The 19,572-nt window shown below is 46.9% G+C and overlaps 2 protein-coding genes across 4 annotated transcripts; both read left to right on the top strand.

Moving 5' to 3' along the window:
* The first annotated feature begins 3,762 nt into the window (after positions 1-3,762).
* Positions 3,763-13,760, top strand: LOC117590207. Its single transcript, XM_034282659.1, has 5 exons — positions 3,763-4,307; positions 11,274-11,441; positions 11,511-11,637; positions 11,703-13,214; positions 13,287-13,760. Exons 2-5 carry the CDS (start codon positions 11,277-11,279, stop codon positions 13,424-13,426), a joined length of 1,944 nt encoding a protein of 647 aa, XP_034138550.1. The 5' UTR covers positions 3,763-4,307; positions 11,274-11,276; the 3' UTR covers positions 13,427-13,760.
* Positions 13,761-14,738: 978 nt separating this feature from the next.
* LOC117590209 lies at positions 14,739-19,028 on the top strand. Of its 3 annotated transcripts, none has more exons than XM_034282662.1 (5): positions 14,739-15,304; positions 16,894-17,069; positions 17,161-17,431; positions 17,499-18,710; positions 18,787-19,028. In XM_034282662.1, exons 2-5 carry the CDS (start codon positions 16,902-16,904, stop codon positions 18,921-18,923), a joined length of 1,788 nt encoding a protein of 595 aa, XP_034138553.1. In that variant the 5' UTR covers positions 14,739-15,304; positions 16,894-16,901; the 3' UTR covers positions 18,924-19,028. The 3 variants fall into 3 exon arrangements, with proteins under 3 accessions (XP_034138553.1, XP_034138555.1, XP_034138554.1); XM_034282664.1 differs by having other exon boundaries at positions 14,825-14,922; XM_034282663.1 differs by lacking the exon at positions 14,739-15,304 and having other exon boundaries at positions 16,944-17,073.
* The last annotated feature ends 544 nt before the right edge of the window (positions 19,029-19,572 follow it).

Raw genomic sequence — 19,572 nt, 5'->3', positions numbered from 1 at the left:
ACTGGCACCTATTTGATGCGGAAATACTTGCAGATTTTGATCTATACTTTCTAAGCTAATGAGGATCATGATGACTTTACTTACTAGCAAATAAAATAAGCCAAATATATTTAGACACAGACACAATCTTAATATTTGCACTCTGCAAAGTATGTTCCTTAGATCTTTAGCACCAAATTATACCCTAACTAGTCTATTCCATGGATCCACACTCTCACATTTGATTGTTGTCACAATTTTTCATATCAATAGATATCGTGCGAGCGCACGAAATCCCCGGACAAAATCAAAGTCGGTAATCATTCCAAATGACTGCGGAGGTTTCTGCGCGACTGTTGAGTGAGTCAAATGCTTTTGTAGAATCATTGTTACCCCGTAAACCAAAAGCAAAAACTTTGTTTGACTTTCCAGGCTGAGTGACGCATTTTGTGGTTCAAAGTGCTGGCTCGCTCTCAGCCAAATTACTGCTGTAAATATTTAACGTATGAGAAGCGTTAGTGGCGGTGGAATTATGATACGCACATTTAACTATCTCTGGGATAATAAAGATAGTAATGTACATTTAGAGGGGGTATGTTTTGGGCGGATTCGTCAGTTGAAGTCGTCTAATCTCTGGGCTAATATTTGCCCACACAAATTGGAAGGGTGCCGTCTTTGCGATGCGGCTATTCGCTAGGAATTTAATCCCAGAGCATTTCGGAAGCATGCGACTTGGCTATCATAAAATACAATATTGTAAGTGGTATTTGTACTATGCTAACCTGAAGTCTTGGATTATGCTTCCCTGCTGTACAATGTACAATGTAAATTTGAAATCGTCACGACACTGATTTAATGTTGCATAAGCATCCACTCGGCTCTCAACTTAGGTAATTTCTATCGACGATCGCGTTCTGTTATCAAACGTTAGTAGTAGATAATTATATGAATTGAAGTTCAACAAGTTGTTGCTTTTGCCGGCTACTATGACATTAATTGTGGGGCAAAGCCGTCTATCCATACGGTATGCGACTCGGGAATGACCTGCAAAGTGAATATTCGTGGGGGAAAGTGTCAACCATAATCGATAATCAGTTGAAAAAGCATGTGGTTATCCCACCAAGAACTTTCGCCGCAATTAGATGGAACAATATTTGCTTAGACACAAAAACAGACGCACGCTCCAGACGCTCCATGCTGGAGCTCCGCGCCTAGGGTAGTAAAAACATCAAAGGCAAATTAAAACAAATAACAAAAAACACGCAAGCAAAGCGATACTCGCCTACTTCGTACTACTACTACTACTGAGCAGGCCTGAACCGGGTCGCTGGCCCAAACCGTGGCCCAGAGATTGTGTGGGGGAGGAGACCGAAACCGAGACCAGACCTATTTAAAGCACACATACAGACGATGCCAGTATTTTTTCTACGTTTTTCGTAGCAGAACCAACAGTAAAGAAGAGAGGAACTCCAGAGGTGTGGACCGCTTCACCTTATGCTCTATCTCTGCATCAGATCCATTGTGCAGATGGGAGCCACATTATTCGGCACATATAATTTGTGTCCGACTTCTAATGTCGATCAATTTGATCTTTGGATCGCTTGCTAACATTGCCAAACAATTTTCTAGTTGTCGAACGATTGAGAAATGTTAATTTTTAAATGCTTTGGGACATGTTTCTTAATACCTCTAATACTTTCACTTGTAACTTTGAGATTTTTTCCCTTTCATTGCATTCCCCGTATGTAAATATGTTGGCATAATTTCATATTACTCCAATGGATAGGGTAACAAAAATACCCGCGAGAGAGCGATAGAAATAAGTTGCCAAGTCATTGGCTCAAAATGAATTTGTTTTCCTATGTTTGCGATGTCTCATCATGCTGAGTTAAATGATAATTTATTCGATTTCTATACAGTCGCACTCGCGTATGTATGTGCATATGTATGTATGTGTGTGTGTATGTACATACTCACGATGTACGTAAGCGGCCCCGCTTCGTGTCCGTGGGCTACACCTCCCATGCATGTGCGTGCGCGACTGTCTCGACTGTACACTAATTTAGCAATAATTGCCCCCAGAATCTTGAATCTTGTTCGATTCGTGTGTCGTGTGTCGCTTTTCCATATTTGCTGTGAAAATATTATAATTGCCTGCACTTCCTCCCTCTCGAAGCCCCCTCTACCCACTGCTCTTCTCATCCACTGGCCGACCTGTTCCTCCTCCTCCTCCTGTTCTCCACACCACTGTCAACAACAGAGACGGAAAGAGTATGCGACTAAGCAAAGGGGAAACCGCAACCACCTGTTGTAGGAGCGTCAGACAGAGAGAGCGCGAGTGACAAAGAGAGCGCTCGCTGCTTGTTGCTTGCTGGGGAGTGGGGAGAGAGGGCTGCGTTGGGCTGGGCTGGGCACAATGTCGTAAAGCGTGTGTTTACTTGACATTGATACTCGTGCAGACACCCACCAGAGAATGTGTCCCTGTGAGTGTGCGCCTGGTGTGTGGGTGCGAGTGCGAGTGGTAAGAACGAACGGCAAACCAGCCAAAGACTCAATCGTCTGTCGAGGAGTTGTTGGCAGGAGTTGTTGTCCCTGGTGCACAGTGGTGCAAATTAGCTGCATGCATGATGTACGCTGCATAATGCATAATGCATGTTCCATTACTCATTAGCCCGATAATTAGCTTGATTAATTTGCTTCGAATTCGCGAATTGATTTGATTGATGGCCATAGATGGCATTTCATCAACTGATTTATGGCGGCCCAACCAGAGATACTTAGCGTTCTAATGACAGTGGGATATCCAGTTCTCTATGATTTAAGTGGTGCTATAAACTTTAAGGAAATTTCGTAACAAATTCCCATGAAAAGTGCTCTTTGGAAATTTCTGCAATAATTTTACAAGTATCTGGGCTAGGGGTGCGGCTACCTGAAAAATCGTAAATTGTGGATTACCACCAAGTGGTGGTAACGAATGAACCGCAACCGCAACACAGAAATGCCGCAGGACCAAGTCAACCACCAAGACATTGTCTCAGAATCGTTAGAGGAAGAGAGCTGTCCAACTGCTGTCCAAGACTTGCACATCAATCAAGTGGAGGAGATATTCCGGGGTCTTGTCTCCTAACGGCCAATTAGTGGCCTGCTGGCTGCCTTAGCCGACCTTTGAACTGTGCTGACTGTGTGTGCGGGCCACACTAGGCAACAGTTGGCCAAGAACAGTCGCTGTGGGCCCAGCAAGCGGCTAAATCAAAGTTCTCTCATTCAGTGTCTCTCATTCTTGCCAGAGTAATGATGATAATGTTAACAGCGGACCACTGTTAATGCGCTAAGCGCGTGCGAGAGCCAGAGAGGGATAGAGAGCACAGCTTCCCCTTGGTCAATGCTAATTGGCATGTCTAAATGGTCTTCGGCCGCTGCTGCTGCAGTCTGCTGCATTTTCACAGCATTAGTCGTTCCGACTTATCCTGACTGCGCTGTCCACGATGCCCACGCACTGCCAGCAACAGGCAGGCAGGCAGGCAGGCAGGCAGGCAGGCATCGGGCAACAGCAGGCGCTATCACTCTCGCCCTCGCTCACACTTGCACACTCATGCACCCATGCACTCACTCTCGCTATCAGTAGCTCGCTCCCGCTTCCGCTCGCTCTGGTTCTGGTGCCAGGCCAGACCAGACCAGGCAAGCCACTCCAGACCGGGCCGGGCTGCTCTTGCTGCGTTGCTATAAAGCCGACCGCAGCAGGCGTCGACCGAGTAAGTCGACTGCTGGACGCATAACAGTGAACAACACACACGAAAACGAAAACGAAAACGCAAAAGCAAAAACCCACACACATACGCACGCAGGCACGGAGACTTAGCCGAGCACGCAGACCGAGCGCACCAAGCAAAATAACATGATGAGCTCACCAAATTCACCAAACTCACCAAAGGCAGCAGGTGCTTGGTGGCAGTGAAAGAGTTTTCTGCTTTTGTATTACAGTTCGAACAGCTGAGGCGCGACGTTGTGTATAACACATACGCTGTGTGTTCTCTTCTCCCAAGCAACCCGACCGACCAGCAAGCAATCAAAACAACCGCCAAACCAGTGTACAAGTGATTTTTAACGGCTCTCTTGCTTTGGGATTTGCAACAAGCCAAGCAGGCGCTCAAGTGTGCTCTTTTTTTTTGTTCCCGTGCATGCCCGTCTCTGAAAAGTTCTCTAAACTCAAAGAAACAACAAACAAACGTGTGAAAATTAGCAGCTCCCTCAATCAAGCTTCTGCTAAACCGTAAACCGTGTGATAATCGACAGTTACAATCAACTTGAACAACAGACTACCAATTACCGTAAGTTCCGAATAAATACAATTAAAAAATTTCAAAAATACGAATGAAGAAAGTGTCAAACAGGGGCACTGTCTGTCGTCACATCCACCCACAATCGACATCGACTTCGACATCGACATCCACTGTCTGTGGACCGCCGTTCTACTTACCACATTACCAACATTACGATCTGGATCCGGGAAGCAAATTGAGTTTGACCCCATCCTTCCATGCTGTGTTAAAATACCCCCGCACTGGGCTGAAAATATTTACCAAATCGAATTCAATTTCCTTTTTTTTTTACGTGATGTTATTTTTGTGCTGTCCTCGACGAGGATTCAATAGGGAGTCGAGGTCTGAAATTGACGGTAAATGCATTTAAATCGGGCGCCGATTGATGGGTGGGTGGACCACGTAAGTGAGTGCGTCAGAAAAACCTGTCTGCATCCATGCAGATACACTCATATTTGCATACATTTTTAGGTAGAAAATTAAGACCTTGAGTGAGAAGATGTCCTCAAAGTAGTATCATTAATGGTAGCAGTTAATGGCATATTCATTTTACACGAAAATTGTCTTGACAATTTTTTAGATTATTTCGGGCCTCACGAGTAATATTTGATATTGAAACATTGCCAGAGAAAACCTGCTAAAAACATCTTAAAGGAAGTCTTTCTGTCTGGAGTACTCTAAAATAATGTTGAACATCTGTAAAAGGTGAAGATTTATGCACTATAATTTGTGGGCACAGAATGCACGCGGAATGAACTGCAAGAGGAGTGAGCAGCATCACCCCAAGATGTCAGTTGGCCAAGGTTCTGGCCTGTCAGTTTGTGCCGCTGGAAGAAGATGGTGCCCCCGCGGTGCATTAACTAAAGCTGTCAGCACACAACAGACTCGCAGAGCCGAGCAGAGTAGACTCAAAGAGCTCTCAGCACAGAGCAGCCCCCCCCCCCCCAAAACACACACAAACAGACAGCAGAAGATGGGGAAATTTTTGTGCGAATTTTCGTATTTGACTCCCTGCCAGAGATAACCTGTTGCAAACAATGAAAATCGGGGAATTGGATGGGGGGGCCACGCTCCGTCTGGTTTTTACGGTGTTTTTAATTTGTTTTATAATCGGTAAATGTTACGTGTAAAATGTGCAAATGAAAAATGGAAAATTGTAGACAGATTTCAGAATTTGTGCTTTGTGTCTTTTTGTATTTTGCGTATTGGGAATTGAATCAACAGTTATAAGCAGCTTACGTGCTGATGATTATCGTATAATGGAAGTGCGATGTTGGTTGGGATTATGCAATCGATAAAGACCCACGGTCCAAGGGTCCCTCCTCTCGATGGAATCCCAAATGCAGCCCAGACACAACAGCATGGAATTGAACAGAGCCCTCTGGCTCTATCTCTGCCTCTCCCTGATATTCTGTAGGGCAGATAGTTTGACCAATTGATTGGAGAACTCCCACTATGCCAAAGCACACCGTTTTGGTGTGTCCAGAGAGAGAGAGAGAGAGAGAGAGATCATGTGTCAGAGTCGCACACCCAAGTGGAATTAGCATTTGTTTTGGAGTGAGACAAATTGCCATTGGAATGGGGAATAAGAATGGTTATTCGAATGAGCGCCAGACAGTCAAACAGACAGACAGAGAGGTCCGTTCGAGTGCATTTCTGGGTACAGGGGATTGCCTTTGCTGGCTGTATAGTGTTTCACTTCACAGAAGGCACTTAGGACGGGGCCCCTCCGAACATACTTAAGCCACGGGACGGGCGGCATCGGAGTCAATTTGAAGTGCAACGTAGGGAGTACGTGAGTTTATTCGAAACGAAAGAAAGAACCAAATAAAATAGGAATGGAATAGAATTTGAATTGTATGCAAGGCGGCAATGGACATGAGGATTTTCTCTGAGATTGACATTGGGAATGATCTCCATTCACATTCACATACCACATACCCCATGCATATCCCATAGCACATACCCATACCCATCTCCATATTCCATTTCCATTTCCATTTCCATTCCCAGAGACAGAGACAGAGACACACATGTGAGAATGTGTTGGCTGTTGGGATTATTTTGTGGCCAGAGCACCAGCCTAGGGCCTACTGTGGCAATAACAATCATTGAAATGAAATGAAATGAAATGAAATGCTACTAAAAATAGCCCATACAGAGCCCATGCCATACCGGAGAACACGCGTTGTCCATAATCTCGGGATGCAATTGAGGGAGACCGAGTTCTGCCTACGGTCCCTACAGCCCACCAGGCTACACAATGAGTGATAACTCTGTCCATGTCTCAGTTCCAGTCGCAATGGGCCCACGGTTTTGGGTGTATAAATAGACCCATTTGTAGTCGTCTCTCTTTACATCAAGCCAAGCATGACGTTACGACTACAACCTATAGACGGAATAAATCAAAAAACCAAAACCAAAACCAAAACCAGAACCATGCCCTGCCCTGCCATACAATAAGGTTGGTTCCCTTTCTTGCTTTTACGAGTGTTTCTTTTTTTTATTCTCTTTTTTTTTTGGGAGTGTTTATGGAAGGCTCCGGCTCGGGCATTTGGAAAGTAATCATAACAAAAATGTTATTTGATTTTAGCAAATGGTTTTACCTCGTACTCGTGCCACACAAAAGATTTGCTCAGAACAATGCCTGCATTGTGATTTCTTTTACAACAAATGCAGTGCCCTCCGACGGGCATACAGTCAGGTTTAGGAGTATATGCAGCATATATGTACATATGTGCATGCAAATTGGTTAACAAAGTTAACAAATCGTGGCATTTATTTGGAAAAACTAAGACCTACTAAAGAATGCTTGCATCTAGCATGAAAGTATGCCAGAAATCCAAGAAAAGTGCCGAAGATTCAGAAACTAACTAAGGAAAAGTAAGTTTGAATGAAATTCTGAAACTACCGTCTAGGAATAGATGTAGGAACGAACAACAGTATTTCTTGTCTTGCGAAATATCTATGATCTTTTTTATGTACATATGTGTTTATGTATTTATGTATATAATTATTTATTATTTTCCTCCACAACAGATCATAGACAAACGATCTGCTCTCGCTTACGCTCTTTGTGTGATCAGCTGAAAGTTCTTGTCTGCATTGGACACAAGTTCAAAGAGTAAGATCTGCCAGAGAAATAGAAAGAGAGAGACAGAGCGAGAGAGAGCGAAAGATTGTTTGTTTTTGTTGCGCTCTCTTTGGTTTCGGTTTTGGTTTCGGAGGGGATGGCTGTGGCCCCGCGGCGCCACCCCGCGTTCTACCAATTAGTTGGCGGCGCGAATCAATTACCGCTCCGCTATATTGTATCTGTGGGCCTTAATCAATTCTCATTGACACAATTTAATTGAAGTCGCTGCTTCTGCTGCTTGTGAAATGAAAGCGATCACTGCGACAACAATTCGTTCGAGTTGACGCCTCTCCACCACTCATAGGCATAGATAGACCCATCGAAGTATATACTCTCATTCGCATGTTTTATATACAAGCTCGTACAATTCCATTCCGAAGCGAGCGCAGCGATTAATCTCAATTAGAGGCCAATTGAATGAGAGAGCGAGAGTGGAAAGCCACTTACACACTCGCTTGGGAGCGATGCATCGTATCGCTTGGGGGGCACGGGGCACGGACCATGTTCCGATGCTTGTCAAACCATTAGGCTGCACCTGTTGTACATCATATCAGACACATGTGCATGGTGAACTTCAAAAGGTACAAGTGTTTTTTTTTGTGGTTGTTGTCTTCTATTTGTCTTTTGGCTCCAGAGCGCCGATCGGACGCCTCGTAATCAATGGTGCCGCCTGTGTGCCCAGTTATCTATCCGTACAAAATAATGAGTCATCTGCTGCTTCTAATGGCCCAACACTCGACCAATAGATAAGGGTACGGAGCGCTTTGTACCCCTTACAAAATCGGCGCTACGGCCCAAAGGAGATTTCCTTTCTGTGGGCGTTTTGATTCTTATCTCTTTCATTCTTATTACAGAGTATTTGCAGAGACTGAGGCAATACTTACAATTCGTTCAGCTGCGGCTATCGTACAAAGATAAAGTCATTCCAGTCCAGTGGCAGTCTCGCTCCCGCTTTGTTCTGTTCTATAATCCTCATTGGAATATGGAATTTATGGACTACCCCCTGTGCTGGGGAATCCCTATTTAATGCCATCCCACCCTCCCTACTACAACGACTGGTGCATATATCAGACTTTTGTGTGAAAATAATCTTGGATTGGCATACGCCTACGAGCAACTTATCAGAGAATACTCCCGCTCTCTCTCTCTCTCTCTCTATCTGAAATATGTTGTGAAATTCCTAGCAAACAGATTTGTTTCGAGTCGATTCGATTTGCACTTCCCATTGATTGGGGAGGCTTTATCATCATGTCAATTGCTTTGAGCTCTGCTTCTCTCTCTCTCTCTCTCTCTCTCTGTCTCTCTGTGTGCCCCAACATCATGAGTGTGTGCTTTTCTAAAATACAAAATTTAGTTGCCCACGCGGCATGACTACGCGAAAACACACACAGACACACAAAAGCAAACACAATAGCAAAAGCAATAGCAACAAAAACAAATAAAAACCATACAAAAATACAAATTATATGAAAGCAATGACGACAAATTGCGGAAACCGCCGGCCGGAGCTTCATTGCTATATCGAAACCGGAATGTAGTGGCCGATGTGTGGAATGGATAGATGGATGTTGGATCGCTTTGCATCGTACCCATCGTACTCTGGACTCTCACGTTTAGACGTTTCGAAAGACGAAATATCGTCTTTAAGCGAAAGTTTTGTATGAGACGCTACCCTGCCAAAGAGCATCATTCGTGAATGAATCAGAGCAGAAAGAAAAGGAGCTAAAGTGTAAGCAGAGCAGAGTAGCGGATATGGGGATATTGAGATTATCCAAATCTGTATTTATTTGTCGGTGCATAAGGCACTTCACTTGAAGTACCACACTTTGGACGACTGCAGCTCGTGGCCATAGAGTATCTGCCCTTTCTGCTCCAAAAATAGACAATTTTGGAGTGCTTTCTGATTGATATGGGCATTTGGCAGGAGCGACAACAAAAATATTCATAATCATCGTTCTCTTGATGGGCTTAACTTTAAGGAAATGATTTAATTTCATTCTTGAACAACAACTTGGTCACCGATCCATAATCTACTTCTTGTCACCCACCGCTCTGGTGAACGGACATGATCGGCGTTTTTTTATGGAAGATATCATTGAAAGCGGAAAAGTGTCATTTATGCACTTGACGCTAAGCACTCTTAAAGGAATTCCTATAATTAATTCTTTCACATCAAATCTCTTCATCGGGACATTGGGAACTTGATTTGAAGCGTATTCTGTTAGCTAATATTCAGTAAACCACGAAGAAGGGCAGAAGACACAACAACCGAGGCTAAGATAACCAAAAGTGAGGGAAAAAACAAAAATTCGGCTAGCAAATCGGAAAGAATATTTAATATTTAGCAATAATAAAACCTGAAAGTATTTGTAATCCTCGGACACGCAAATTGCCAGTGTACTTGTTGCTGCGGCTTCGTTGCATTTATTAAATTTTTGGAACGCTTTCCTCTCGGTTTGATCGATCGCTTTAAATTGGGGGAGGTGGGGAGAGACTGCTAAGTGCCATCGTTGTGCTACTCCTTCTGCAAGATCGGTCCCAGTTGCAGTCCGTCCCCATCCCGTGCCCAGTGCCGGCAGTCGCAGTTGCAGTTCGAGTTCGAGTTCGAGTTCCAGACAGACTATGGCAACGGACGGGACGGGGCGTCAATTTATGGCACGCTCCGATGAAGTTCAATGGCAACGGCACACGAACACACAAAAAGACTGAGAGAGACAGAGTAGCCGCAGATGCTCGCACAAACACATGCATGGAGAAGCAGTGTGTGTGTGTGTGTGTGTCTTGTCTGAATGAAGACATCCCCCGGATGCATGCTGGATGTGCTGCATTGCACCGGCTTTGTCCTCGCATTATCGATGCATAAATAAACGCGACATGCGTTGCAGAGGGGTCGGGGGCGGTGCAACTTGTCTTTTGATTATCGCAAGAACCGAACGATGACAACCATCTCTCGATCGTTCTCGATGGGGTCTCACTTTGCCGCATTTTAATGCATCGAACCAATCCGGTGTGCGATTGCTGTGCTGCAACTCGTGCAACACACACACACACACACCCCACCCGCTAAGTGTTTTCCATTCGAATTGCAAAAAAAACTAAAAGAAGGAAAAAGAGTTCTCCTCGTGGCTTGCATACCAAATACCAAATACCGCCAATCGCCGCGACGATGTCGCACCCATTAATAGACAATTTCGTTCTCGTATCTATGATGAGAGTCACTCGATAGACCCTATAATAATGGTGATTGGCGGTCTAGTCTCCAACATTATAGTGGAGGTCTCTGCGTCAATCCCAATTAGCAATTAGAGCATTATCTTTGCTCCTCACCTTGCCTCACAACAGCTCCACCTCCTGCACCATTAAAGGTGTGCCCTCCTCGACGTGGGGCTCTAGATACGCAGATACTGACATATATGTATATGTATACTCGTATGTGATAATGCCAGCGCTGTGCTGTGGTGTGGTGTCCTAATGATTGTTTTTGGAAAAACACTGACAACGCCACGGGATAAGGAATGGTAATGGAGGGAAATTTGTTAGACACATCTGAGATTGCTCGCAGACGTTTAAGGGGCGACAACGCTCGAAATGGGCATACGCCTCCTGGGTGTGTGCATGGAGCTCTGATAATAATCGTGACAGAACGTACGCCAGATGAAGTTTATAACACTCAGATTTCCCATGGCATAGTTAAATATCTTTCAGCACGGGATAAACACATAGCAAAGTAGATATAAAAACTTATTTCCACATTATGCTTTACACCTCTTAAAGCGTAAATCTATGCTAATAGATCCTCATCAAATATCTCTTAAGAATAAATGTTTCTTGTGCTCTTGCAGGAAATGGAAAAATCAAATCTAACAGACCAGAATCACACGAGTGTGTATAATGTGACGACGAAACCAAAGAAGCCCAAGCGGCGGGACAAGAGCGATTTGGGTCCTGATTTTGTGGCACCCGATGGCGGCTGGGGTTGGGTCGTGTGCCTGGCTGCAGGCTTGACTAACGTATGTGCCACTGAAGCTGATACACATTTGAGATGCATCCAATGACCTCAATTTATCTTTCAAATACAGTTCTTCTTGTTCCCGGCACTGCAGCAGTATGGTTTGATCTACAGAGTGCGAATGCGCTCGCTGGGTTTTGATGCCAAAGAGACGACAACAATTGTGAACTGTGTCATGGCCATATCCTCATTAGTGGGTAAGTGGACGTCTGCCAGCCAGCAAGGATCGCGGATCATTGTCATTTTTCATTTGTCATTTCAGGAATCGTTAATGGCGCCATGTTCAGGCGCTTCACATTCCGTCAGGTGGCCCTCACGGGCACCAGCCTGGCCTTTGTGGGCATCTTCTTGACGGCCTTCTGCACCACCTTCTGGCAGTACATTATCTGCCTCTCAGCGGTGTATGGCATTGGGTTGGGTCTGGCCATGGCTGCCACCTCGCTGGCCGTCAACACGTACTTCAAGCAGCGGCGTCGTCGTGCAACCGGCTTCTCCTGGACGATCACGGGACTGGGGCCCATCTTCTTCCCACATGTGTCCACGTGGCTGTTGGGCTTCTACGGTGCCCAAGGCACCATTTTGATCTATGCCGGCATTGCCATGAACGCAGTACTTTGCGCTCTGACCATGCAGCCAGTGCTGCGGCATGTGCGAAAGCCAAAGACCGAGTCCACCGACGGAGTGGAGACGGCCAAGGATCAGTCCGAGATGTTGGAGGCCAATGGGAATCTGTTGACGCCCAGCAGCGATCCCTGGATCGACTACGAGTGCAAGTACTGTCAGTGCCAGAAGCGTGCCAAGCGTGGCATCTTCTCCTCGCAGTATCTCTTCAACGTGGACGATCCTGAGCGCCCCGGCTACGAGATCACAGAGCCCGGCACACCCATGCTGGCCCGCGCCAACGATGGATGGTTCGGCTCGAAGCTGTCGCTCACCGCGGATCAGGGCGCCGTTGGGGCACGCTATCGCACGCGGAAGGAGCTGATGCGGCAGGTGTCTTCGCGCAGCCGCGAGAACCTCGATCGCCTGGAGACGAGCCGAACGGATGAGGCGCACGAGCAGGCGCTCTACAAGCCGAACTACTTCAATCGGGAGCGCGAGGACCTGGAGCGGTATGCCAGCAAGACGAGCGTCTACTCGAAGCACGGCCAGGAGGAGCTGCTGCGTTGCACCTGTGCCGAGGATAAGGCCCTGCTGCAGAAGACCGCCGAGGCCATGCGCCTGGAGCAGATGGACGATCAGGCCCTCCAGGCGGAGGAGGATGAGGCCAAGAGCCGCATGACCTTCTTCCAGAAGGTTAGCAAATTCTTCGATCTGGATCTGCTGCGCGATTTCACGTTCGTGAATCTGGGCGTCGGCATGAGCATCATGATGTTCGGCGAAATGAACTTCTCGGTGCTGACACCCTTCATTCTGAATAATTTCGGGTATTCGGACGAAAAGATCTCAATAGTGATGTCCCTTCTAGCCTGCATGGACATCTGCGTGCGCTTCCTGGCCCCCTTCGCTCTCGAGAAGGTGAAGCTCGACAATCGCGTGCTGTTCGCCTTTGGCATACTCTGCATTGCCGTGGGTCGTGTGGTTGTGTCATTCACCGACTCCTACGAGGTGATGATCGGTGTCTTCCTGCTGATCGGCTTCGGCAAGGGTTTCCGCACCATCTTCTCGCCTCTGATCATACCCAGCTATGTGCCGCTCAATCGTTTGCCCGCCGCCTCGGGCCTCCAGCTGATCTTCAATACAATATTCTCCTTCGCCATGGGCCCTGTTTTGGGTAAGTACGAGTTCCTCGGTTCCTCCACAATACTCTCCACAGATCCGCTCTAACTTGTGTGCTTCATTGCAGGCTCTATCACGGAGGCTTTTGGCTATGCCGCCACCATTCATGCCATCAACTTACTCACCGCCTTGGCACTACTCCTCTGGCTCTCGGAATCGATTGTTCGCCGCGTGCTCAAGCGACCGTCGAAGGGGCTGGGTCATTGATGTCCGGCCGATACTATTCATAAATGTATTTAAACTCTGTCTCTCGTCGGAACTGAAACTACTTCTTTGGATACTTACATCCACATCCATCCATCCATCCACCCAAACCCAGTGGGAGAGAGACGACTTTCGACGACTACTGGGCCCGGCTCTCCCCCCTAGATCTTAATTTAGATCGATTTGTTTTTGTTTGCGTGTGTGGTCTGTGTGTGTGTGCATAGTATTACGTTCATTGTGCATACGGTATAGTTGCAGGCCGTACTTAAAGATACCTAAGATACAAGATACAAGACATAAATACAATTGTATAACTAGCTCGTAATTTACCTCTTAAGCACACAAAAACTCCCCTCATTTCCCACCACCATATCATGTCGTATTCGTTTTTTTTTTTCATTTTTTTTTTTTTCATTTTTCTTGTTTTTATTTTGGTTTTCTAATAAATATACGCTACAAAATAAGACTACAAATACTGTACTTAATGTTACCATAACTACTATATATGTATGTGTGATTCTGACCTAAACGTGGATTGATCAATTGATAAATAAACAAAAATTATAGTTAAGTTGAAACATACTCTGTGCTCAAATTAGAGAAGAATTTCCACAGCTTAAGGCTGATTATTATTATTATTATTATTATTGGTACAGAAAACATTTATTGCAGTTGCCGAAGAAGTCGCAAAGAGAGCTGCTTCTGGGGCTGTTCCTGGCCCTCTAAGGATCCTCCAATTAGATATACAAATGATAAATGAATTATTTAGGGGAAAGTATCTACAAAGTTTCAATCGTTGATTGAAGTAGAAGAAATGACTTGGCATGGCATGGGAAATGGGAAAATCTTCATCTATTTAGATATTCTCTAAATCTTTTGGCCACTAAGCAACTACTGTCAAGAGATCTTCTACTTAATGTTTTGCTGCACACTTTTGGGCTCTTTCGGTAACACTCGTCGCTCAGGTGTCAGCGTCCAAGCACGTGGACTGCCTCAAACGAAAGATATATGCATCCATATGTGTATGTATCTATAACATATCTCTGCCCATGCCTATATTTTAATGACGCACTGTTTGGCTTCCGGGTCCAAGGCAAACAAATCATTTTACGCGCACCTTTACAGCCGGCTGTTAACTAACAGAGGGGAACAGGGGGCAGGGACAGCATTCGCTGCTGCCGCCTCATAACGTCGACGCCTCGTTCGATTGGCGCTAGTCGATCCGATCCGATCCGATCTTTCCGTTGCCCGTGCACCACACACCGGTACACTCACTCTGCCTCTGTCGGTGCCTCTGCCTGTGCTGTGCTCTGCTGGGTTCGGTTCGGTTCGGTTCAGTTCTCAGTTGTAGTTTATTTTCCCTCTGCTGACGACGGCGTTCGGAGGGCGCGATTAAAATATTCCGCCAAATGGGAACAGATTTCGAGTCCGGACATTGAATTCGCATTACTCCCACAGAGACTATCGCGAGACGGGCCTACCCAGACCTATAGAGCCAGGTGAACCAGGGAGTGCCCCACTCACAATACAATCTGATTCCCATTCTGGGCAACCTTGAACTTGGATGGTGCGACAATTTGTGCATTTTGTTTGTGTGTTTCAATTAGATGCAGGCCAGGCACACAGTCATTCAGTCAGTCAGTCATTTAGCCTGTCAGTCAATGCGCTGTAACGCGTGTGACAGAGAGTGTAAAAATAAAATAAAACACCCGAGGCGGAGGCTGAGGCTGAGGCTAACACTGAGGTAAAGGCATCAGGCATCAGGCATCAGGCATCGGGCTTTAGCATCAGTAGAAAACTAAAATAAAAACTAAAAATAATCGTCTGCCAATTTGCGCTCTAGCCAAGGAGAGGCCACAAACAATAATAGAGGATACAGAGGTGAGTGATTCGACTCTGAGCGAAATGTGCGAGGGGGGACTGATTGGGACACGTTCTTGTCACGCACCTCACACGGGTTCATCCTCCTAATTCTTCGCCTTCCCTTTGATTCCCTTTACCCCAACGATCAAAGGGAAATGTGGGAAAATGTCAATACCCCAATACACCCCCCATGGCTGGCTATCTGGTAGCCACACAGCTGGTGGCACAACAGGCACCAGAGCGTTGCCAGCCCATGTAATGGCAATCGCAATCTTATCATCCTTATCGATGGATGGCTCTATAGTCTATATGGTAGTGGGCTTTGCTTATCGCGATCTGTGCCAATCGTTTGTACGATCAGGCCGAGACGTATCGAGTCGAGCACATGGACAATGGAATTCCAACAAGAGTGCACTAGTTGATCCCATCAAACATCTAACGAAGCAGCAAAAGTTCCAATACCAATTCGTAGATACAAAATCAAAGATAATAATCTTCATTTCCGGCAGCTTTATCAGTGTGTGAATCCCTTTTGTTACTGTTTAATTACTACAACTATAATCCCTCCAATCTGCTGTCGAGAGTTCGCTTATCGAGGGAGACCTTATCTAATTAAGACCTCAATTTACTATCATTGGGAATCTGTCATCATGTTGTATCACACCACACCAGCAGCAGCAGCAGCAGCAGCAGCAGCAGCAGCACTGGAGGTGCTTTGCTCGTATGTTTTTTGATTGTTACATAAATGGAAACAGCATCAAATAAATCAATTCAATACGTTCAAGGTCTCTCGCAATCCACAAACTGGAGGAGCAGTTTAAGAATTGCCATCAAAGTGGAAGTCTTTGTTTTGCTGTAATCCTTATCGGCACCATCGACTTGCGTGGAGTTTCCTTTCTTTTGTAAAAGAAAAGCTCTCCATTGATGGCATTTTTAGTGACTTTTTAATCGAGTTGCTTGCTGATACGCCTCCAGACATTCGTGACCTTGCTCCCTCTGTCACTGTACGTCCACAAAAGACTTCTAGAGGACAGTGATGAAAGTGATTCACTCAAGCAAAATCTTTAGCTATTTGCGCGCTAACTTTGGTCTTCGTCTGCGTCTAAGTAGCTCCGCGTCACATGACTACCATGCTGATAAGAGAGACAGAGAGAGGGAGAGCGGGGAATCTCTGTGGCGATTTTTGGGAGGAGGGGCTAGCATAAGGCACCAGCCATGAACCCGGGCTCTGGGTGCCGCTGGCAACAACAAACAAACCAAAAATTAATAAAAAAAAAAAACAGCACAGGCAGAACCCAGCAGGCGATCGCGAGAGCACGAGAGAGAAATGCAGTCGGCCTGCAGCTTCATAACCTTTTTCGTTTCAGGCTGCTGCAGTTAATTGTGGCAAGTGGATCGTTAAAGTGTTCCACCAAACAAATTGACAAGCGGCTCGTAAATCATACACTCGAGACGACAAAACAATTGTTTTGAGCACGATCTCGCGTTTGAGGCTCAGTAAATGGTTCCTCATTCCGCATCATCAACGGCTCTCTGGGTGGGAAATGGGTTCCGATCCTCCACTCACAGACTCGAATCTTGAATCTTGGGACCTTTCTCAATTGCAGTTGCAGCAATGGATACCACGGAGAAGAAGGTGTACCAGGACACCACTCGACCCCTGCCCAAGGCCACCTCGGAACGGTACTACAACAGGAATGATAAGAGCGATTTGGGTGAGGATTTTGTGGCCCCCGATGGCGGCTGGGCGTGGCTGGTGTGCGTTGCCGCTGGCGTTTCCAATGTAGGTAAAAGGATAAGGCGCTCTCTCGACCCCTCGTTGCCCCCCCTCCGAACTGAACCCTTTGCCACCCTTTGCCCTCCCGCCCACACAGCTGTCCATCTATCCGTGCCTGCAGCAGTTTGGCTTCCTGTTCAGAGAGCGACTGGGGGACCTGGGCATGTCCAGCTCCCAGATCACGGCCATCATCAATACGAACCCGGCGGTGTCCGCCTGCACGGGTCTGCTGAATGGTCCAATGTTTCGCCGCTTCACCTTTCGCCAGGTGGCCATGGCCGGCTCCCTGCTCATCTCTGGCGGCATTGTGCTGACGGCCTTCTGTGAGACATTCGTGGGCTATATGGTGGCCTATGCCCTGCTCTTTGGTGAGTCTTCTGGTCTCTGCCAGTCCCTGACACTTTTACCAACCAGAAGTCTTCTCTTTCTCTTCAGGTTTTGGCATGGGCATCAGTGTTTCGGCCTCGTCGCTGGCAATCAACACGTACTTCCAGCAGAAGCGACGCAAGGCCGCTGGCTTCTCGTGGACCATCACGGGTCTGGGTCCGATCTTCCTGCCCTATCTGGTCACCTACCTGCTGACCGTCTACGGGGTGCGGGGCACTGTGCTGCTGTTTGCCGCCATTTCGCTGCATTCGTTTGTCAGTGCCATGATCTACCAGCCGGTGCGGTACCATGTGAAGGGCAGAACCGTGGAGCCGGAACTGCTGGTGGAACAGCAGCCGACGGAGGCGCTGTGCGCCCACTGTGCCTGGCAGCAGAAGCGCGAGCCGGGTGGGATCTTCTCCAGCCAGTATCTGTGCCAGGACGACGATGCCCAGCGGCCGGGCTACGAGATCTGTGAGCCGGGCACTCCCATGCTGTCGCGGGCCAACGATGGTTGGTTTGGATCGCGACCCTCGCTCACCTCGGGCCGGCTGCGCTTTCGCACTGTGTCCAGCTCCAAGGATCTGGAGCAGACGCAGCGACTGCACTGTCCCATCAGCGAGGAGCATCTGGAGAGCGATGAGTTCCTCAGGCCCAATAACTTTCGCCGAGAGCGCGTTGAGTCCAATCTGGAGGCGAAGCTCTGCTGCAGATGCTCCGAGCATCGGGCCATCGCCAGGGAGGACAACAACAACAAGGATCCAGAGGAGCAGCCCTGCCCGGACATCAGCTTTCTGCAGAAGGTGGTGACCTTCTTCGATCTGGACCTGCTGCGCGACTTCACCTTCGTGAATCTCGTGGCGGGCCTGACGATCATCAACTTTGGGGAGCTCAACTTCTCCATCCTGACGCCGTTCATCCTGGCGGACTTTGGCTTCGAGACACCGCAGATAACGCTGGCCATGTCGCTGCTGGCCGGCCTGGACATCACCATGCGCTTCCTGGTGCCCTTCCTCACCGAGAAGATCCCGTGGGACAATCGCGTGTTCTTCCTCATCGGCGTCGTTGGCATTGCACTGGGCCGCACGGTGGTGGCCTGCACCCGCTCCTACACGATTATCCTCTGCTGCTTCGTCTGGATTGGGCTCTGCAAGGGCGTGCGCACCATCTTCTGGCCCCTGATCATACCCGGCTACGTGCCGCTGAATCGTCTGCCAGGCGCCTCGGGCCTCCAGCTGCTCATCTCGGGGCTGTTCACACTCATCTGCGGGCCATTTGTCGGTGAGTCTTGGCCCTACGTAGCCTCCCATCCGATCTCCCATCGATGCTAATCTTTGGTTGACTTTCTTTCAACCAGGTCTTGTGCGGGATCGCTTCGACTATTCGGTGACCTTGCATTGTCTCAATATGATGACCTTTGTGGCGGCCGCCTCCTGGACCCTGGAGGCGCTCATTCGACGCCATCGACGGAAGCAGCGCCTGGAGGATAGCTGATCGACATCGTCGATGCTTAAGTTAGTTGCCCTTTTTTTTTTGCTATCTCTAAGATAATGTTTTGTAATACATTATAAAAAGTATAAAGTACAACCGTGGTCTATAGTCGATTTGCTCTTATTACTAAATACTTCCCGGCTGTTCTTTGGGGGAAGCTCTGATTTTAACACGCATTTTCTCCGACCGAGAAGCGCTGCCGCATGACGTGTGTAGGCAAAACTGCAGGATAGACAGAGAGGATAATTACGACAAAGGAATGCTAGAATTAGTGATTTGAGAAGAGAAAGATAAATAGGTGAGGCAATGAAATGAAAAGCAAATGCTTCATTTGGAGATGTAATTGAAAATGTGTCTAGACTCGAGACAATTAATGCAATACTTAGATGGAAAATGTAAGTTGCCGTACAAATACATTTTACATTACATTAACATACATGCTACATGCCATCCATTAACATGGATTGAACTTAACATGACATGGTGGAAATGTGTAGCATGCTTTTAGGCTGGCAACAGTTGGCAGATTGCCAATGGAGAAATTCAATGAAATATTGCCAGCCAATTATCTAATGTATTTTAGTGAAAGGAAACCACCGAAGCACTTGATAATATTTTATGTTTATGTAATCATTCTTACATGCTATTGTAC

This window comes from Drosophila guanche, unplaced genomic scaffold (genome assembly GCF_900245975.1).
Source record: "Drosophila guanche unplaced genomic scaffold, DGUA_6, whole genome shotgun sequence".
NCBI lineage: Eukaryota > Metazoa > Arthropoda > Insecta > Diptera > Drosophilidae > Drosophila > Drosophila guanche.
The sequence above is the reverse complement of the archived record's forward strand: the minus strand, read 5'-3'. Positions and strand labels throughout refer to the sequence as shown.

Bases quoted from the DNA above. Each gene is read 5' to 3' on its own strand.
- LOC117590209 (XM_034282662.1), top strand. From the start codon at position 16,902: ATGGATACCACGGAGAAGAAGGTGTACCAGGACACCACTCGACCCCTG. The intron at 17,070-17,160 runs GTAGGTAAAAGG...CCGCCCACACAG, and splicing joins TTGCCGCTGGCGTTTCCAAT to CTGTCCATCTATCCGTGCCT. The intron at 17,432-17,498 runs GTGAGTCTTCTG...CTTTCTCTTCAG, and splicing joins GGCCTATGCCCTGCTCTTTG to GTTTTGGCATGGGCATCAGT.
- LOC117590207 (XM_034282659.1), top strand. From the start codon at position 11,277: ATGGAAAAATCAAATCTAACAGACCAGAATCACACGAGTGTGTATAAT. The intron at 11,442-11,510 runs GTATGTGCCACT...TTTCAAATACAG, and splicing joins TGGCTGCAGGCTTGACTAAC to TTCTTCTTGTTCCCGGCACT. The intron at 11,638-11,702 runs GTAAGTGGACGT...TTGTCATTTCAG, and splicing joins GGCCATATCCTCATTAGTGG to GAATCGTTAATGGCGCCATG.